This window comes from Syngnathus acus, chromosome 3 (genome assembly GCF_901709675.1).
Source record: "Syngnathus acus chromosome 3, fSynAcu1.2, whole genome shotgun sequence".
Classification (NCBI taxonomy): domain Eukaryota; kingdom Metazoa; phylum Chordata; class Actinopteri; order Syngnathiformes; family Syngnathidae; genus Syngnathus; species Syngnathus acus.
This window is the reverse complement of record NC_051089.1, coordinates 5,905,087-5,926,733: the sequence shown is the minus strand read 5'-3', so window position 1 is coordinate 5,926,733 and position 21,647 is coordinate 5,905,087. Positions and strand designations below refer to the sequence as shown.

At 42.6% G+C, this 21,647-nt stretch overlaps 1 protein-coding gene across 2 annotated transcripts in view; it reads right to left on the bottom strand.

Annotated features, from left to right (window-relative positions):
* Positions 1-2,447: 2,447 nt before the first annotated feature.
* igdcc4 (immunoglobulin superfamily, DCC subclass, member 4) overlaps positions 2,448-21,647 on the bottom strand; it is a 36,558-nt gene continuing 17,358 nt past the window's right edge. The window contains exons 3-20 of one of the 2 annotated variants that reach the window (XM_037247915.1): positions 18,376-18,517; positions 15,269-15,405; positions 14,945-15,079; positions 14,460-14,612; positions 13,338-13,748; positions 13,105-13,269; positions 12,870-13,007; positions 11,943-12,125; positions 10,699-10,899; positions 10,507-10,605; positions 9,797-9,983; positions 9,491-9,618; positions 6,708-6,878; positions 6,409-6,543; positions 5,316-5,418; positions 5,044-5,224; positions 4,858-4,977; positions 2,448-4,728 (exon numbers count right to left, since the gene is read on the bottom strand). In XM_037247915.1, the coding sequence (XP_037103810.1) occupies positions 4,270-4,728; positions 4,858-4,977; positions 5,044-5,224; positions 5,316-5,418; positions 6,409-6,543; positions 6,708-6,878; positions 9,491-9,618; positions 9,797-9,983; positions 10,507-10,605; positions 10,699-10,899; positions 11,943-12,125; positions 12,870-13,007; positions 13,105-13,269; positions 13,338-13,748; positions 14,460-14,612; positions 14,945-15,079; positions 15,269-15,405; positions 18,376-18,517 (3,248 nt within the window). In that variant the 3' untranslated portion in view covers positions 2,448-4,269. The remainder of the gene's footprint in view (positions 4,729-4,857; positions 4,978-5,043; positions 5,225-5,315; positions 5,419-6,408; positions 6,544-6,707; positions 6,879-9,490; positions 9,619-9,796; positions 9,984-10,506; positions 10,606-10,698; positions 10,900-11,942; positions 12,126-12,869; positions 13,008-13,104; positions 13,270-13,337; positions 13,749-14,459; positions 14,613-14,944; positions 15,080-15,268; positions 15,406-18,375; positions 18,518-21,647) is intronic. The other variant, XM_037247916.1, reaches the window with a different exon arrangement.

Sequence of the window (21,647 nt, the reverse complement as noted above, 5' to 3'; positions counted from 1 at the left end):
TGCACAACTGATTAAAAAAGATAGTAATAGGTTGTTGGCCAGTGCAATGGAAGAAGAAAATGAAAGGTGATTGCAACCTTATTTCCTGTCACAGATAGTATCTCACTTTTTACTTGACTTGCCGTACTCTTTGCTCCACTCTCAAATGAAATACAATGACGATGCGGCCTGGAGGGTTCTCAGCAGCTGGAGGGAAAATACACAAGATGCAAACAATGATGTAAACACGCTAATGCTAACACACACATTTATCTGCAAGCAATCGTGGAAAATTTTTACACTATGTGCAAAAATAGTTTGCATTTAATGTCTCCATCTGTCACGTTTTTTTACACCTAAATGCATCGGTTTTGTTTTAAGGGTTTAAGTGACTAACATGATGGGGAAATAAATATGTCACCTTGTCACCGGAGCAGAGGTGAGTGACGTGCTTTGCATGCGCCTTTATTGTAGTTCTCCAGGGATTCTGACATGTGACGTCAGAACAAACCGTCTGTCTTGACTGTCACCTTTCACTTGTGTTGACAATATGCTCTCACAGTCTTTTAAATGAACAGGTTTATTTATATTTTGAACGTCATCTACATATTTAAAAGCGAGCTCACCACTGCAAGCGAATTGCAGGATTAAACAGCTAATGGGAGTGGCACGTTTCTTCTGTTTTTTAATCTCGGCTGCTTCAAGGGAATCTTTGGGAATGACCACACTGCCTCTTTGTGGTTGGAATATAAATGACAACAATGTCCAGCAGTCACAAATTTAGGTACAGCTACACTTCCATGAGATCCGATAAAATAACGGTATCATAATTCTCCTTGAATTGGATTTTGACATAAATGTTGGATTTAGCAAATTTCTAATTTATTGTTACTATTTTGCCATCTTTGTCCATCATCTACAAGCGCATCACTCCAAAAGAAAAACACAAAGCTTTATTTCCTCTCACAGACAGGAAGAATATATATAGTAAACGATTAAGAAAGGCATCCTTAGCTCAAACAGATCATATTTCTTTAATAATGTTGTGTTTTTGTTCAAAGTCCTATTAAATTCTCACGAGAAGAGGTTCGATTACAGAAAGCCTTTGTGAGGTAAGGGGTGCACAAATTCACAAATGAAATGTACTTGGGAAATATATGTAGATCTAATATTTCCCTTGGGTTAATTGTGGCGCTATTCTCTGAACATCCAATAATTATTTACAGTTGGCATGAATGTGCGTCGGTGTGTGTTCTGTGTAGAAATATTGCAATAAACTCAATCGTGAAATAATACAGTACCAGATGGAACTGACAGAGTTCATGATGTGGTTTGAACACATTCATTTTTCCCCACTTGCGTTACTGCTATTATGTACAGTAATTTAAAAAAAAGTCAATTGTATTGCATTGGGATGTACTTATTATATTGTACATGGTCAGGTTTTGAGGTACCAACTGTGCATTGAGTACACACAATTATACATGCAAACATAAGAAACACGCTTTCGTTCCATTGTTGGTAACCAGCTAAGCAAAAGAAAAACAAAACCAAAGACATGAAAAAAGCTTGCCCAAATTGTGAATAAGAGGCCATGCAAAGTGAAAAAAAGAATACCAGAACCATGGCAAAAAAAAAAAAAAGTGGATGTACAAACATTTATGGCCTGCAGGAGGCACCAAATCGCCAAATCTATATTACGGGTATTGTACCATTAATCAAGATATTTTTTATTTTATCTAGCACAAAATGTAGTCATTTTCCATAATACTGAAATAAAGCATCCTGAGACTGAAGTTGAGTCAGCGTTTTTGCACAAATTGCTCAGAGATTCTCGTTTGGAAAATAAAATACAGTACAAAGTACAAAATGCAGTCACTATTACTAATTTTCTTCTTCAGCGGAAATACCGACATATTGTCATGCCAATTTCCATAATAGCTGTGATAAACTATGACGTCTCATACAACAAAAACATAACACAAATGTTTTACTGTATGGTATCATCAATAACATTTCTTCAAGCTGGTTGTAGATGAATTTGCCCATGTGCAAGGAGTAAAAACAATTTTTTTAAAAATCACATTCTTCAGTTTTGTTTTCTTTTAAATTCAGCATTAGAAACAACACAACGCATCAACATAATGCAACATGACATCGTTAAATTATGGACATTTGGAAAAATGTAACAATACACAAATTGGTTGAGACTTGGGATGGGCCATTTGACTGCATTTTGACGATGGTGGAAAATTCCTAGTATGGGAGAATCCTCCCCCAAAAGCACTAACACGGTAACATGGTCCATGCTATGATCAGTTGTTTGAATTTGCGGTAGTTTGGCATATGAGAAGAATAACACTGGAAAAGGTTCGAGCTACAATGATGCCATAAAAGCACAACGAAGACCTGAACTGGAAAAAAAATGAGGTAGTGTGGTTGATAAGGAGTCGGAATGCACCAGTTCATTTTTTTTTTACTTCATTACTTTTCCAACTCAAATTTTTGTTTGGCCATCAAAAACTTAAGTGTGTTGAATTTTACTATTGAGTCCCCCCAAATGATCCCTGAAGAATGTGGATGCTTTTTTGTTGTTGTGACCTATTTACCTGCAGATGGCAGCAACATCTCATGATAAAACCAAGCTCCACAATGTTTACATGCTTCTCAAAATCAGTTATTAAAAATTGAAAAAATACAGAGTAGGTATTCGGGCCACAATTAAAAGAACAACAAAAACTTTCAGATGATGTTAAAATGACAAAAAGTCAAATTCATGTGAGGAAAATTCTGACAAGAGTCAACTAGAACATGTCAGCATCAAGTTGTAAATCATTTGATGTAATTTCACTAGAATACAGCTGTGTCTAGATTTGTGAATTCGACCATTGATGCAAGATGACACTTTTAAAAAAATCTTTCTATAGAATACATTTTCATTGTTCATTCATGAGGAATTTTGCACCGATGTCTATTTTGCAATTTTTTTTTTCCGAATCAAATATGATACATTCCCATATTCCGATTTGTCATTTGTCGCAAGATGACTCCTCCCCCCCCTATGAAAAAAACATAACTGTCCCCATAATAGTTCTATGTAACAAATTAAGATTTGTTCAAATTAAAATAATGACCACAAGATTGAGTAATTTCATAAAACAAATGTAATTCCCTTGATAGCGGGATTCGGTTTGTGTGCAGTCAAGATTACAACTATTCTCACAACATTTTTTACTTTAACTTAAAATTACAATTATTCTCACAAAAGGATGGCTTCAATTCAACTTTCGTATTATAAATCTGAATTTATTGTTGTTTTGATACTTGATTCTGGTTCAAACTTTTGGCAACATGGCAATACTTTCTGTTGTAATATTTTGACTTTATAGTTGTTAACTTTTCTATTTCCCTACGCTGTGCGGCCGTAACACTTCTTTGTAAATAAAATAAAACAAAACATAGCAAACACAAAAAACAAATAAACCTTGACTAAAGTCTGTATGGGTGTGGGGATAAGATGTCATGGACACTCCATTTTTACTGGTTTGCATTTGAGCCACTAAGAACTAAAATGGGCAAACTCCATTTTTGTCATTTTGAAGTTGAAGTGAAGAAATTAATAGGGAAAAAATATATTTTCCAGAAGAATATTTGTCTAAATCCAGATTTAATTTCAATTTCAAATCATCAGGAGTGGGGAAAGATTTAAGTCGCCAGCAGGGTTATCACACGCAGCTCATTTTTTATTTACTTAACACGAAACATTTACTTAACAACTTATCATGAAAATAAAGCCAATAGAACTCAGAATGGAATGAGCCCAATCTCGCTCTCAATGGCTCATTTGCAGTCAAGTGTTGTGCATTGAGGATACGGCAATACGAAACGCCACACTTCAAAACGTGTGTGGTTTGAATCGCTGAGATACGACGGCACACATTCCAGTTGTATGTGACCCTGAGACAGCATGAGGCCAGGAGGAGACACGGTGCTGGACATTCTGAAAATTGTTTTTGGACCCTCAGTGAGACCCACTGGACCGGCGCCTACCGTTTTGGTTCCCGTCATCGAGAGGTCCGCAATTTTTCTTTTTTTTTTTGCTTCCGCAGCTCAGAGGAATGTATGGTTACAATGCATACCCCGACAACAAGCACTCGACCTCTAAAAATAGACTATCATGTACTTACATATGTATGAAAGTGTGGCTTCAAAGTACAAAAGAAATTCTGACAATGAGTCTCGTAGTCACAATCGTCCCTGTTAAGAATGTCTCCGTTTGGCGTGTGGAGACTACGGGCACAAGTAACCGTGTGCTACTGAGGTAGGGTGGACCAGGCCTGAAGTGACGAAAGGAACCGGGGTGAGACTAGAAGACTTGGTCTTTGCTTGTGCTGAAGGGCAGCATCGAACGTCCCCGTTTTCCCCAGATTTGGGCAAGGGCCGCGGCGACTTCGGCGAGTGGAAGCCGTTGGTCAGTGCCGAGTCACGCTTCGGGCCGGCGAGAACCGCCTCCGGTTCCTCGGCTGCCGAACTTGTCGAGGGAAGACTTTGCTGGCTCTGCTTTGCTGCCGACTGTTTACCGGGAAGGTTCTCCTCGGTCTGTTCTAACGAAGGGCCCCGGGTGACTTTGCAGTCCTTGACCCGCTGGCAGTCCGCCTTGACCTTCCCGCCGAGCGGGTCGGAGATCTCCGAGTGGACGATGACCTCGGCCTCCACCTGGTTATTGGACGGGGATGCACTCAGACAATCCTGCAAGGACGGAACTTCTCACAAATTGTTGCGGCAACCCAAATTGACCCATCACAAAATATCACTGGTCATCTTTTTGATGGTCTGGGCGGTTGACGGATGATTACATTACGTGAGATGTTCATTTACCGCATTGTTTGTCACATCGGGCTCTCCAACGATGAATCCCGGTGAGTCTTCTGTGACGGTATCTCTGTATCGGGTAATTCTATTGGCCCAGTTGTGACTGATGGAGCCGTTCCAAACAGCCTGCAAATGGCGATGATGATGGGATGCGCCACAATCAATACATGAAACACAAACGGGGGCGCTCACCATCAGGCTCTGCTCCTCGGGGGCTTCTGCCAACGACTGACCGGACTCTTGGCCGGTGGAAGGCATTAGTGACTCCAGCTCGTGGCAATCGCCGCACTCTGGTGGGCGGCTGGGACTTGGGTAGCCCCCTCTCCTGTATTGGGGGGTCACAGCTGTGGAGTCCAGGCCACCAGATCCCCCACTATTTGAGGCACACATAAAAGTGACTCCCACTCTTACTGTCTTGACTTTGTGTATTGCTTGGGGTAGGATATTTGAGTGAGTAGCATTACCTGGTCTTTGTGTTGCGGAAACTGAAACACATGCAGAGAAGGATGCATATGAGTCCCAGACACACTCCAACGATGATGCCTGTCACTGCATGGATGTCCAGCTCTAGTGGAAAAAAAATATTAGTGTCAGAGATGTACACACATATTGCATTTTATATTCCATAAAGATTTATCTATACTTTATTTATATTAATTGTCTTGACTTTTTTCTGCAAGACCAGATTGCAAGTATGTTGTTGAATGCTCATCTTACAATTAAAAAACACCCCAAACAATCTATCCATTTACTTAATTTGTGACTTAATAGTAACAAAGAAGCTCTCAATTGAAAGGTACTCAAGTCTTTACGCAATGTTTTCATCTACAACGATTTTTTTCGAATGAATTTTCACATCTGTCCGTTAATGTTTGAGGTATTATTGCCAATTTTTCAACAATCCACCAAGGAGCAGCAGATACACAGGGCAATTATTTACTGTATTTTCTTCCCAGAAAATACACCTTGCTGTCCAAATTTGTCAATTTTGTGGACAAAATAGCTCCTGTTTTGCAAAGAGAACAAAATAAAGCAAAAGTGAACGCCACCTCTTTATGTAAGACAAGGCTAAAATTGAATAGCAGTCCATTTAAATCTCTTCATTGATATTCATTTATGCCATCTTATCCTATTGGCAGCAGAGTCGAAAGGAAACAGATGGACACACACACACACACACACACACACACACACACCACCACGCACACACACACACACACACACGCCATCTATGTCATTCCCATTCATTGTGCATCATAGCCAGCACAGCAGACCATGACGACAACATAAGCATAATACTGAGACTTCATATTAAACGGGACATATTATGGAACATTGACTTTTTTATGGCTTGTTTATAAATAGCTTTGTGTCTACTCTGGAGTACCTGCCCACCTGTCATGCGTGACATTGAATGTGTGTTTTTGTGTTTGCTGTGTGCGCCACCTACACACAGTCCCCAAGAGCTACTGCTAATGGCACATGAGAAATATCTAAAACTGAGGAAAAGATATTTCTGTTTTAAAGGAATGCAGATGGGTTATGAATGGCACATACCGTATTGGTCAGGAGGTGTGTGAGTGTCCTTTACAAGAGAATAAGGGCCGGCTCCAACCTCTGTGGATGCTCCCAACTTGAAAAAGTAATGGGTGCCACTGGATAACCCCCGCACCGCAAGACTGGTGATGCTGCCTGTATGGTAGAGAAAATAGAAACAAATGTTTTGGAGTGTGTAATAAGTGCAATAATGTTAGTATCTGCTTCTTATTTTATTTTTAGGGAGGTGCAAAAAAAAATCATGAACAAATGAATGGTCATCTCTTGTGATGGAGATCCTGAAGTGTTTACTTGCTTACCATCCTGAGAAAGGTTCTTCCACATATGCTCAGGTTGGCTCAGGTTGCTGCTGAACAGGATCCTGTAGCCTATGATGACACCGTTCGGCTCCAGCGGAGGCCGCCAGCTCGCCAGCACTGAGGACGGGTCGATGGTGCTCAGGCGCAGCTCCTGCGGCGGCGAGGAAGGCCCTGATGGAACCAGAACAGGAGGGAGTGAGCTGTGGGTGCAGCAGTCGGTAATTAAAAGCCACAAATAAGGTTCTCAGCTGGGGTGCGTGTGTGTGTTTTGTCTTAGTGAGGGTTTGGAAATGCTATGCGACAACCATCTGCGTCCTCATATTGTAGCCACCTGGGTACAGCCCGAAGAGTGGGAGGCAAGGGAAGCTAGTTTGGCGGTGGTCACTTCATTTGAACACACAATCTCATATTACCTGCCGAGCCAAACTTTGATTGACAGCTCGGGGGCAAGGCCCTGGGGGTGGATGAGATCCGCCTGGAGTTTTTGAAGGATCTGGACGTTGTGGGGCTGTCCAGTTTGATACACCCCTGCAACATTGCGTGGACATCGGGGACGGTGCCTCTGGATTGGCAAGCTGGGATGGTGATTCCCCTCTTTAAGAAGGGGGACCGGAGGCTGTGTTCCAACTACAGAGGAATCACACTCCTCAGCTTCCCTGGTAAGGTCTATTCAGGGGTGCTGGAGAGGAGGGTCTGTCGGGATGTCAGACCTCTGATTCAGGAGGAGCAGTGTGGCTGTCGTCCTGGCCGTGTAACAGTGGACCAGCTCTATACCCTCGGCAGGATCTTCGAGGGGCAGGGGATTTCGCTCAACCAGTCCACATGTGTTTTGTGGACTTGGAGAAGGCGTTCGATCGTGCCCCTCGGGAAGTTCTTTGGAGGAAGGTTTGGAGTGCCGAGTCAACTGACAAGAGCAGTTCAATCCCTGTATCGATGCCAGTTTTTTCCACATTTCCGGCAATAAGTCAGATCCGTTCCCAGTGAGGGTTGGAGTCTGCCCTTTTTTACCTGCTTACTCTTTGACGAAGCCGTGACTACCTACCTGCCGGCATGGCCTGCACCTGGATGAAGATGACTGTCTGGCCTGCGCCTGGACAAAGCCATAACAGCCTGCCTGGCCTGCGCCTGGGTGAAGCCATGACTCCCTCTCTGCCTGCCTGCCTCCCTGGCCTACTCTTGGATAAAACTGTGACTGCCAACCTGCCTGCCTGGCCTGCACCTGGATGAAAACGACTGGCCTGAGCCTGGACCAAGCCATGACTGCCAGCCTGGCCTGTGCCTGAATGAAGCTGTGACTTCCTGCTTGCCTTGCCGGCAGCTAGATGAGGACAACTGCCTGCCTGCCTTGCCCGCGCCTGGATAAAAACATGACTACTTGCCTGCCTGGCCTGCGCCTGGATGAAGCAATCACTGTCTGCCTACCTGACTGGCCTATGCCTGGGTGGTGTTCTGACTGCCTGCTTGCTTGCTTGCCTCCCTTTCGACCTGCCTGGCCTGCACCTGGATGAAGACGACAGCCTGCCTGCGTCGCCTGCATCTGGATAAGTGGTTCTTAACCTGGTGTCAATCAAACCCTAGGGATTTGGTGAGTTGGTCTTGGTTTGCGCAGAGCCTCCACTGCAGAGATCCAAACACACCTGATTTGTTGTGTAAATTTATGGGGACGCACATCTGAACTGATGTCACAAATGCAACAGCAGAAGTCACACTGGCAGGGCTGTGGACTCGGACTCGGGGACTCGGACTCGGTCATTTTTGCCGGACTCGGACTCTGACTCGGTGCCGATTTTGACCGAGTCCACCGAGTCCGACAATAAAAAAAATACGTTCAATTTTATTTTCATCATGCTGCGCGTAGGAATACTGTCCACAGCCCTGCTTGCTTGTTATGAAGACAAATTTAGTTGTTGCGTGCGCGCCCACGCCTGCCTGCCTGCGTGCGTGCACGTACAAGACCCACAATGCCCCGCGCGCAGCCAAGATGGAAGAACCCGGGAGCAGCGAGAGAATAATGTTTTGCCTCTAGATTTGGGGGGGAAACGGAGCGCAAGTTACGATCAATGCGGCCACGTTGAGTTGCACTTAGGCTAATGTTTACATTATGTACCAATGTCAAGGACGATTATGTCACCCAGCTTATATCATTGATGTGTTTCGATAGTTGTGGGATCGTCACTAATTATTTGTGTTTAGATAAATGTCTGAGCTATAATGGTGTAATTAATGATTAAAACTTGAAAGTATCTGTTTATTGTATTCGTTTATATGTTTAATAAAGACAAAGCCATCACAAAACTGTTGTAATTATTTAGATTTTGATCTAAATTAGCCTTGAATAAAGACTAAGCAGTCACATGAATTAACAGAAAAAATGGACAGCCGGACTCGGACTCGTGGTCAAGAGGCCGGACTCGGACTCGGTGCAAAAATCCGACCGAGTCCACAGCCCTGTTTGTTGCGAGTTCATGCATTGTGTTGGATTTGATCTTTGAACAAGGTGATGTTCATGCACAGCTCATTTTGTGCACCAATAAAAATCATTAATATCTTGAATTTGAAAGAAATAATGCACTAGAGGGGTTCGGCGAATGTGCGTATAAAACTGGAGTGGTTAGGTACCTCCAGCAAGAACCACTGGCCGGGATGAACCCGTGGTTGCGGACCGCTGCTGTACAGTACACAATTATCAACGTCCGGACATGGCCCACTCTGTATTAATCTGAACAAATGAGGGTTGTCTGTATATATATCTTTTTATTTTTAAATCAAGAAAAAACACTCACTGTCAGTGAAGGTGGACTCTTCCACGGTGCCGCTGAAGGGTCCCACGGCATCGATGCCGTTGGATTGCACGGCCAGCTCATAGCGGGTGAAAGGCTTCAGCGCCCCAATCAGAATCTCTTGAGCAGCACTGCAACATCACATGTCAAGTATAAAAAGTCAGTCAAGAGTCACTTGAAAGTAGAGGGTGCAGTGAAAACACTTGACTGTAGTACAAAGACTACTTTAAACATAGAATCCCTGTCTCGACCCCGAGAGGCCAAGACGAGTTATTGATGATGCAAATGATGAGAGACATCCAGGCTCACCTGGTGTGATACGTGACCAGCGAGGCGTTGGTGGTTCCGGCCGGGCTGCAGCGCACCGTGTAGTTGATAATTCGCACCGTGCTGAAGCGAGGTTTCTCCCAGCGGAGTCGGATCGACGTGGAGCTGTTGGCCGCTGCCTGAATGCTGATCGGTGGTAAAGGGGGCGGCCGCATGGGTAGCGAGGATGCTTGAATGTAAAAATAGGCAATTTTTAGGATGTGGACATTTCTGCCTGATTTAACGCAGCCTCTGGCTCTGAAAAATCGATCATGAAAAACTAGGGTTGTGAATCTCAAATAATTTGATCCATAGCTTGGAAAATTGATACATGGAGTCTCATATGATTCAATTGGAAGGATTCAGTTTCATTGCGATTCAATTTGTTATGGCTCAATTCACAAAGGTAGGATGCAATGATATTCTTGTTGTCATTTTACATATATAACAAAAACTATCAGTACTGTAAATGTGGCATGATAGGGGTAAGCATCAATATCTCAAAGCGGAATTATTCGATTCAGTTTGATTCAATGCAGTCATATGATATAACAACATTAGGTTAAAAGTTGATTCGAACTGCCTTTTAGCTGTACGCACCGGCAATTTTAATTTCAATTAACAGTGAACAGGATTCCTAATTTTTTTTAACTGCAGGTAAACACTTCAGACTAGGAAAAAACGTTTGAATCGGGGTGCGCTGTTATTCTTACCTTTATCAGGCTTTTCGGTCCTTCCTTTCCACACTGCAGCGGAGCCATCTGCTTGCTTGTTGAACGCCCAGACTCTCACTTCATATTGCTGGTCTGGAACTAACACAAACGTATCATAAGGAACAAGATTTGTGAAGTAGCGATTCATAAGATTCATCTCCGAGGTTTTAAAACAACATGAGAGCATCTTACCCAGTCCGGTGAGGAGATGGTATCTGGCCTTTTTACGAAGCCTGACCACGTGTGTCTGGGTCGTCTTCTCCCCGTCGGCGTCCACCTCTCGGCAGGTTAGCTTGTAGCCGGACACAGCCGTGTGATTGGGCGAGGGCTGCCACGTGACGTTGAGCTTGCTAGCTTGCGCTCGCACTTTCAGTTCAGTAGGAGCGAACATCACTGGACATGAGGGAATGATTGTTTTAGTGTCCTGGCAGGTTGACCAATTACCTGAAAGCTATGTTATGTAGATTCACTAAACACATTGGAAACACTTTTCAAAAAGTCAATTCCTACTTCATTTCTGTATTAAAAACATTTGGGTTATTCTTGTCTATAATTTCTTATAATTCCATAATTGAGGTGTTGTTAGGTCTAAGCTATCAGGTCACAGACTCATTTTGACCTGATACGGTAAAACAAAATGGATTTTGATGACGTGGGATTTAGGTGGACAAATAGTTCAGACATTTTACTTTACTAATGACAACTCTAGTGGGACATTTATTTGCACAAGGAACACATTTCTTGCTTTTTGGTAGCATTGTTATTTTGGGCTCCTTGAAAGAACAGAGATGGAAATTCAAAAAGAAAAGAAAAAAAGAACACCTGGACAATAGCCAGAAAAAGTCCTCCATGTAGGATAGGTTAAATGGAAAATGAACAAAATTTGTTGAGTCTGATAATCCTCCCGTCTTCTAATGAATACCTTCAAGTGCCCATGTGGCCAACATATAACTCAGCGTGCGTCTCATTGTGGTGGGCAGACACTTTGCTGACTGACACCTCTTAGCGTGATATTAAATCCAAATGTTCATTATGCTTGCTCTGAAGAAATTAATAAAGCGCTTGATCGAGCTGCATTTTCCCCCTAAATTAATACGTGCCCTACATTTTATCTGCTGTGAGTGGCTGACGAGCTGATGCAATTTCTGCCGAGGCTGGCAGACACATTGTTCCATGCGCATTGTTCACGCTGCCGACTAATGTCTATGAGTGCTCGGATGGTAGCTTCACTGTGATGAGTGCGTGGCACGTTGGGGCGGGGATGAGGTGGGTGGGTGGGGTGGGGGGGTATTCTTGCAAGTCAGACCAAACCAACCAGGCCGCGTTGTTAAACCTAACACGACAAAATATGTCTTTCTTCAATAAAACAAACACATAAATCCTCCACCCAAGACGTGGGAATTCCCACACAACAAGTCCGAAGTCCGAAGGCTTACCCATGCGGTGGCTAGTGTGGTTGTAGTGGGCCAACGTCTGGTGCTGAGCCCACTCGGACGGGACCCCGAAGCCGACACCTGTTCCAGCTGCTATTCTCAATCTGTACGCCTGGTTGGGCTGCAACTCCCTGAGCGTGAACTGGGTCTCATTACCGCCCACCTCCACCGAGAAGACGGTGTCCGCTGTGGGAAAATAGCATTGACTGGACTGGCTCATCTTTATTGGAGTCAATTTTGAAACACTAAGTTGTGTCTGAACACTGCAAAAATTCCATTGGATTTTTAACAAAAAAATATGTTAAACTGAAAAAAATAATACTTAAAATAAGCAAAATTATCTGCCAACAGAACAAGAAAGTTTTACGTGACAAGTTTCTGATAAAATAAGAAAATATTACTAGGCCCATATCTACAGCAGTCTTGAAACTTAAAAGTACCGTAATTTTCGGACTATAAGTCGCGGTTTTTTTTCATAGTTTGGGTGGGGGGGCGACTTATACTCAGGAGCGACTTATATACATATATATGTTTTTTTTTTCACTTTTTTGGGCATTTTATGGCTGGTGCGACTTATACTCCGGTGCGACTTATAGTCCGAAAATTACGGTAATACAATTTAACTTTAAAAATGAGCAAATTCAAATTATGAAACTTGAAACAAGTAATATAATTTAAATTTAAAAATGAGCAAATTCAACTTGTGAAACCACACTTAAGGTTCTTTTGTTGTTGAACAGTCATCTTAAAATGTGTTTGTTTTAAGCCTCATCGTACTTAAAACTAGCTTTTACCTTAACACAGCAAAACAAGCAAATTTAGGTTGAATTTAAGAAATGATATCTTACTTAAGATTTCACTTTTGAAATCTCTCTTTCAGTTAAAGAAAACAAAGTGACCTGACGTTCATTAGTCACAAGACTTTCTCACCATTATCAAGAGAGCTATACTCGATACGGTAGCTGGTGACAGCCCCTCGACTATACTGCGAGGACAACGGATGCCACATCAACCTAATGTCCGTCGGCGATGTGCTGGCAATTGACAGCTGAGGGGGCGCGCTCGGCACTGGAAGACAAATGAGGCCATAAAGTCTTTCCAGGCACGAGAATAACAAAGCCAGAATTCAGAATTGAGATTCATCTCCCGCAGGTATAATACTTACCGTCCTCGAGCATGTCAACAGTAACGGGCAGGGACGGGCGACTTGCTCCCATGGGGGAGTAGGCCACCACGAAGAAGGAGTACGCTGTGTGGGGGAGAAGATCCCTGACGAGATATTCCGTGGTGTCGTTGTTCATCGCAAACTGGTACTCCACGTTGTCTGAACCTGAGCAGTAATACAAATCAAGTGGTGACATCACGACACTAGTATGGTCCCAATTTTTTTCCCCCCACCTGCAACTTGCTGGCAGTGCACAGAGTAGCCGATGATTTGGTCCGAGTTGTACTCTGGTTTCTCCCACGTAAGCAGGGCAGTGGTGCTGGAGTAAGGGGTTACCGAGAGGCGTCGAGGTGGGCTGGGGAGGCCCTCCCTCACAATAACAGTGAGTTTGGCGGTGGCGCAGGCGGTGCCCAGGCCGTTGTCGGCGATGCATTGGTAGTAGCCGGCGTCCTCCAGTCCCAGCTGATTGATGAGCAGGACGCCGGGGTTTTGGATCTTGGCACGACGCAGGGAGCGGATTGGCTTGCCGTTCTTCAACCAGCGCAACACCGGGGTGGGCTCTCCAGAGCTGTTGCACACAAACCTGGCTGTGTTTCCCCGGGAGAGAGACACCGTCTCCGGTGGCTGAAGAATGACTGGAGGGGCTGGTGAGACAGGCAGACTTGTGTCCCAATCATGTTTTGACCTACATTGCTCTATCTGGAAAAAAAAATGCTTGAGTAATCCCATCTCCAGATTTCATTAATTTAATGCCAAGTGGGGCCAGCCTTGAAAAAGTCTTTTATTACTGGACCTTCTTCTCTTGTTTTTTTCCAGGGCCTATTAAATTTTGTAGCCTATTGTGTCGCTGGAATTGGTTCAAACAAATGGGAGCTATTTCTTGACTGTATTCCCTCCTTAGAGAAACAATGGCATAATAGCAAGTGTTCTGTTCAATTATTTGCTGCCTTTAGCAGTTGAGGCTGACATAAACAGAGGTTAAGTGGAAAAGTGACAAATGTGGAATGAAACAAAGAAAACGTGGTGACGACTACTATTTTGCTAAAATGTCAGTTTTATAACAAATGCTAAGTAATATTTTCTGTTGGCACAGCTTATATTCTTCATGCAAAAATGCAGCTGGTTTGGCTCCCATTTAGTTGAATTTTCTTGGAACTTAATTTGACATCTACTTCATTGTACTTGTCTACCAGCTGATCAAAAAATATATTATGTTTTGGTCAGTATTGCTGTTCAAATTGTTATGGTACCATGTCTCCCAGACCTGTCACTTGTGGAACACAATTACAGCTCAACATTGTTCAATCATTTGCTGACTGATGCTATCAAAACCCCAAGAGGCATTTGTCACTTACCAGGCACATGCAGTACAGCAGCAGCGGTAACAAACTCCCTGGTGCGAGGCTTGTTGGCCCTGCACACGTAGATTCCCCCATGGTGGCTCCTCGTGTCTCTGATCACCAAGTTAGTCGCGAGGACAATCACGTCTGTGGAAATGGGCTTCCCGTCTGATCAAAGCAAATAAACACTTTTAGTAATAAGAAGCCACCATCCGGTGATCTGTTGGTTTGTTGGGTTAGAATACTAGCATACAGCTAATAAAATACATAGAACAAAACGACAATGGTAAAAATGGAGTGTGTTGTGCGCTTGAACTTGAAATGACAAATCACCTATGGAAAGCACCGCACAATAGAACAATGGAACAATTGAGATGTCGTTCATTATTTGTGAAACTTAGAGTTTAGAACGCACACATTTCTGGGAAGACAATGAGTGAGTAATCGACAGCAGAGGGGATGAAGGCCGATAATTGTGTCAAGGCATGGGGGTGGTTTACCTAGTCTGCTCCAGGACACCAGCGGCTTGGGTTGGCCCTGCGCCATGCACTCCATCACGGCTGGACGGCCGAGCACCACCGTTGCGTTCTGAGGCGGAGCCACGATCGTAACTCTGTTCAGGGCTTCTGCGGAGCCTGGAGAAAAGGACACAGTAGTGCAAAGGCTCTCTTGAAATCACTTTATTGTTATTGTTCTTTCAGCCAAAATCGTAATTTTGATGAGGCTCTCCATATCGGTTATCCTCCACTATTAAAAATGTTCTCAGGTACTGTCGGGGGAAACTTGAACAACAACTATAACACAAAGCTCGGCAGCGAACCGACCTGTGCTGACAGTGAGCCGGGACGCGTGACTGACGGCCCTCCCGGCAGAGTTGGATGCAACGCAGCGGTAGGCGCCCTCATCCTCCCTGGTAACCTCCAGAATCTGGAGCACACCATTAGGAAGGGAAATGAACCTGCTTCACACAGGGGGAAGATGAGAAAAAGAAAGACGAGAGTCAGAAGCAAACAACACACGGGGAGTCGACACGGCCGTGTCGAGTCGGCGGGATTCCGGCTGTGTCCTATCAGGGTGTCGATAGTCTTTGTTAAAGAAAGAGACTGCTGTGTGCAGTCACAACGTGAGGGTTATGACTGGACTCAGTCGAGGTCTGCTCTATGAAGACATTAAATTGAAAGATGAGCTGCAATTCCGCATGGTGTCCAGTATGAACCTATCATGATTACCATTTTGCTGAAAATAAAAGCTAGGGCCCGGGCATATATTTGGGGACATGGGTTCATTTGTCACACAATTTTAAACAATCTTATTAACAAGTGAAATTAAAAACAAACAAAAATTTCCTACTGTGAACCCATGTTGATTGTCGGGGAATTGAATTGTTCATCACACAAATTGAACTTCTTAAAAAACATTTGAATTTAAACTTTTTGAGAATCGATTAATCTCTTATTATTTGGTCGATTAATTGATGATTCAGATTTTAAAAACACGTTTTAATTTCACAGAGGCTGTGCAAGGACATCGCTCTGCGAACATAAGAATAACAATTTATACTTTTCTAGTATTACTCGTTTTATTTTGTTTTCAGGTCAGGTATACATCGAATCAGTGAACACTGGCCAATTTCCAGTTCACCATTTAGAAATTTTTACGCAGTCGAATCTATTCACTGCATTTAGTAAAACTTAACTGCACTTTGGTTAATGCTCTAAGATGCCACAAGATGGCGCCAAACCTGTGGCGTACAGGAAAGTAGCAAGTGGTTTTAAGAAACAATTCTCAGCATGCTGCTTTTCGAATTCAAGTCAATCGGTTATCAGCTGGCGGACAATGCAAAAAAAGGAAGAGGAGTTTCACCCAATAGTTCCACTCCAAAAATCATGAGGATGTGACTGGTATCAGGAAATATTCGTTAAAACCAGAGAACCAAAGGATGGACATTACAGAAACAAAAAGAAGGTAAAATAGGACAGTGGATAAAACAAGCCAACAAAGAGTAAAAAAACAAAACAAAAAAACAAAAGGTGGCGCATCATAGCAGCAGTGATGGAAGACAAAAAGCCAGCTCTTAGTGACAGGCCATTAGCAACGGCTGAGGTGGCAGAGCTTCATCTCACCCTCGAGCCCTCATAAGTGTCAAGCTGCTTGCAGGTCACGCGGGGCTACGGCAGCCATTAGTGCCGAGTCGGGCGCCAAAAATGCTGAAAACCACCAACAAATGGCCGAGACAGACCGGCTGCTAGCAAATAAGTTGCATAGCTGCCCAAAACATAAACAACACGGCAACAAACAACATCAAGACGCCGTCTCTGTATCAAGTAAGATTGCCTTTAAACTTATTTGAACATGTGGTTGGGACTCTAAACTTTCATTTATCTGAGAAACCTTTGACAAATGAAATGTGCCTTCTCCTTCTAAGATATCTCGCCCCAATATTAAACGATTCAATACATATTTCAAAATATTTTGAACACGAACAATTCGATAAGGTTCAATTCAATGCACTCCCATCTCTTAAATCAAAAATATGATACTACTATTCAAACAGTAAGAGTATGCCAAAAAACACATTTCGATTACCGTATTTTCCGCAGTATAAGGCGCACCGGATTATAATCAATGATATCAATGAATGGCCCATTTTAAAACTTTGCCCATATATAAGATATATACATTTGGCTTGCGGGCCGGACTTTGGACACGCCTGCTGTAGTGGCTCAATATTGGTCCATATATAAGGTGCACCTGATTATAAGGCGCACTGTCGGCTTTTGAGAAAATTGGAGGTGTTTAGGTGCGCCTTATAGTGCGGAAAATTCGGTAATATTAGCTACAAATAGGGAAAACCGTAAAAGTTTCAAACTGTTTCTTCTCATATACAGACATTTACATTCATTCGTGTATTACTTTACATGTTCTGTGTGGCTCTGTGACATCCCATAAAATCTTAAACCTTAAGTAAATAACCTTTGATTGACAGGAAAAGAGGACATATCACGTCATCTAATAGAATTATGGCGTTCGTGTCTAAAAGTTTCTTAGCAGCATTTGTCACCTTGAAATACAATTTAAAAAAGAGAAAAATGTTAGTAAAGGAAAATAAGCCCATCATATTTGGTGCATTGTATTACGCTCGTTGTATTCATCAAAGAGTAAAAACCACTTAGCTGAATTATCTTGATAACCAAGGTCATAGCACAAGCATAGAATTGACTTTATTTTACCGTGCATTCAAGTCATAAATTCCATCAGACCCCTCTTGAAGACATTTAATAGAAAATGTGATGCATTACAATTTTGTCATTAATTAACAAGAACAAAAAAATGAAACACTTGACATTAATGGAGTTTTAGCCAAATGACCAACATGCATCACTCGGGAATTGTCTGACTGCGAACAGTCCAGGGGATGACATTCACGGGCACATCCGTATAAAAGTGGATCATTTGCAGTCTAGACATTGCTACTTTATTGATGAATCAATTGAGCTTCTGAGGCAGAAATCTGCAGCAAATCCCACAAACACAGACAAGCGAGTGAATACCATCGGTGTCGTTGCTTTATAACTCTTAAAGCAACAGATATTTCAACACAATCGGCGGCGCACTTACAGTATAGGGGGCCAATATCAGTCCTCAATGATTTATCTTTTGCGAAAAACGACTAATATTGCTACCGCCTCATTTAGATGGGGAACAATGATTGGAGTTTTACGTCATTTGTGTTTGCACAAAATGCCATCAAAAGACATTTTTGTATTTGTGTGTGGGCAGATGCGTATAATATAATATAAAGGTGACGCGATAAATGGATACACACACACATATATTTTAGACTTGCAGCAATGCTGGAACCCTGAGAGAGGGAAAAAAAACAGTCGAAGAAAGATAATATGAGGCATGATAGCAATTGAAGCTGAGTCACCTTGGGTCCTGGGGGACAGTGACTTTGTCCTTTTCCCAAGTAATTACAGGTGTGGGCACCCCATCGATCTGGCACTCAAAGCGAGCAGCCCCCCCAGCAGGCACCGTCTGAAGTGAAGGTTCCTGACGGAAGGAGGACAGACCTGCGAAAGGAGAGCATGTCGGTTACACGACGTGATGTAGGTCGTTCGCCAGCTGACGCGATGCAATTATCTCAAATCCCTTTCCAACAGCGCCAATATAGGAAGGAGATGAATTCGAAAGGCAACGTGATCAGGCACTTCCGACATCCAGTTGTACCTTCTACCTCAATTCACAAACAAACGAAAAGAGTGTTTTTCTTATATCATTCGATTTATAGAGACTCAGAAGAATGGAAAATGTGAAAAAAAATTATCAGAATATTTGAGGAATATGAATACAGTGGGGCTGAAATTAAGAATTATTTTGACAATAAATTACTCTGTTAATTACATTGCTCGTGAATTGTTTATTCATACAAACATTAACATAGTTTATCTTCCTCGCCTTGCTAATAAAATTAGCCATTTGCACTTGAATGTTAATCGTGCACACAGGGATCATTGACTTTTGCCTCTGAAACATCATTCTTTTTAATAAGGCACTTGTTCTCAGCTTTGGTTTCTACCAAATAGCAACTTTCAAAAGTTTTCTCTGCACCGCGTTCAGACTAAGTGAAGTTAAACGTTGTGATTGGGACAAAGCGCTGGGATTTAATCTAGTGTGGCGGGGTTACTTGGTCTCTTTAGCCGGAATTTGTTGGCAGGGCTCCAGTGTTCACAGCTTCGCACTTTCACACGCAGGGGGGAACGTTTCCTGCTAGATGACGCTGAGCACTAGGGGGCAGCACTAAGCACGATGACTGGGGGTGGATTCAAAGAGATTTTACCTTTGACCCCTTCCTGTGGGCTTTCTTGAAGGGGGGAACAAAACTATTTGGCCCGCGGCCCTTTTGGAAACACAGGAGGGAAATTCCAATGTATCCATTCCTAACTAAAATGACACTTTGACAATCATTGAATGATGTTTTTTCAGTCTGTTCTACCAAGTATCAAGTACAAAAATAATATTAGATAATTAGGACTAAAGTGGTGTGTTTTGATTTTACTTGTAGTACTGGTGGATTTTTTTAAGCTAAATTCTCTGCTAATTGTGCAGACTCATCAATTCTCCGTTCAAAGTGCGCAGACGATTACATGTTTTTTTGTCTTTGGCTAACAGCACATTTTTGCACATTTTCTAAAACTGATAATGGAGCGAGAGAGAGAGAGAGAGAGAGAGAGAGAGAGAGAGAGAGAGAGCGAGAGAGAGAGAGAGAGAGAGAGAGAGAGAGAGAGAGAGAGAGAGAGAGAGAGAGAGAGAGAGAGAGAGAGAGAGAGAGACGATTGTCAAGTTATGGATGTTAGCGAAGTCAAACTAAATTCTAGTGGCAATCCGCAAATTCTCAGTAAATTGTCCCAAAGTTACATTTGGGAATATTTTTGTTGCTCAGGATGAATTTGTCATTTTGTGATTTTTTTTGGATGATTTGAAAATCATGTGATCAGATCAGGACAACTGTATTTTTAATGTTATTTACAAGTTACAACAGCTTGACGCTGGACTGAATTATTTCTCAAATTTAATTTTTTCATTTGAGAGCTATAGATGAATTGAGTTTGTTCTTTGAGATGCTACAATTTTCATCGCATAACCTTTTCATTTAACATCTCACAATTGGCCGACTGAGACACTATTATTCATAACAACTGGACACAGCTTTAAAAAAAAAAGATCTTTTCAGAGAACTGGCATTGATTTTTGTTTGGCAAACTTTACAGGACAAGCTGATGATTAAACTTCAGCTTCCATCTATTACATCATTATGTAAACACATCAACTATATCGGCACCAAAGTGTGTGTGTTAAGTTGAAGAACAGCTGACCAGAGAGAGGGCACAGTATCATCTATTAAATCTTTTCCCAAGACGCAATGCATTGTTTTGGAATTTATCAAGTCCACCAGAGTCCTATCAGAGCTCGCACCCTTGCATACATGTCATATCATTTACATGTTTTTCTAATGTTTTTTAATGGCTGACACCATCGTAATATTTGCAGTATGACTTCACCCTGTCTCCGTGTCAGTGTCAGCCAGTGGCCCCACTCTTTGGCCCCTTAGCTATCGGATTGCAGCTATTTGCCCCCCCTCCCACCTCCACTTGTGCAAGCATCCATTCAATGACCTCTTTTTTTGAGTGAGTGATAAACGATGAAACCCAATCAAACATTGCGCTGGTTTGGTATGAAAATGTGGAGCAGTAACTGGGAGTACTGGGACAGACAGATGTGATGGTGCCAAGTATCAACTTGAAAAATGGAGCCAAACCCTCATTTGATTTGTGGGAGGTAGTTTTGATAAAATGTTTGGCGGAGTGATTTAACAAATTATATTAGCTAGCTTGCTAGTAGACTACAACATGCTAACCATTTCATCATCACAGGAGCACATATGTGCTATTAATTAGAGCACCAGAAAAGTGAATTTATTACCCAGTTGTCAACAATGTCTAAATTTCCAACATATTTTGGAATCAGTTTACTGGATGAATTTTCAGATAAGCCAATCTCCACTCTCGGAGAGCACGCAAAAGCCAGAGATTTGAAACCCGAACTTCACAACTGCGATGCAGACGAGCTAGGCACTAAATCACATCTTCCATTAAAAAAAACTCACAGTATGGAATAGCATCCAATATTCAGCAAGCTTAAGATGGGAATGAAGATATAATTACACTCACTTTGGCAGGCCATAAGGGGCAAGGTTAACTAGGCCAATGAATGTCAAAAGCTGTTTTTGACGATTATGGAAAGCAATATGCAGGCCATATGTTGTCGCTTCCGTTTCCGTTTAAATCCACACTCCCGTTCACATTCCCGCGCATGGCACCACTGGGAGAAATCAGCAAGGCAGGTGGCTTGAGTAATACCCTTTCGCAGATGCGATGTGAGATATGTTTTTTTTTTTTGGTGGTTTTTTTTCTAGCAAAAAGGAGAACATCCGCTCAATGTCAATGTTAAAGCACTTTGCTGTCGACCTCTCAATACGCTGATCAAATCTCCCCCCGTAGAACTGCCGCAGCTGATTTAATTCAAACACCGCATGTACACAAACAGATTGAAGGTCACACGTAATGGTCTCGGAGACCTTTCCCTTCACCATGACTACTTGCCGGCACCATCCGCCTCCCCTCCATTCACATGACGGAGCCC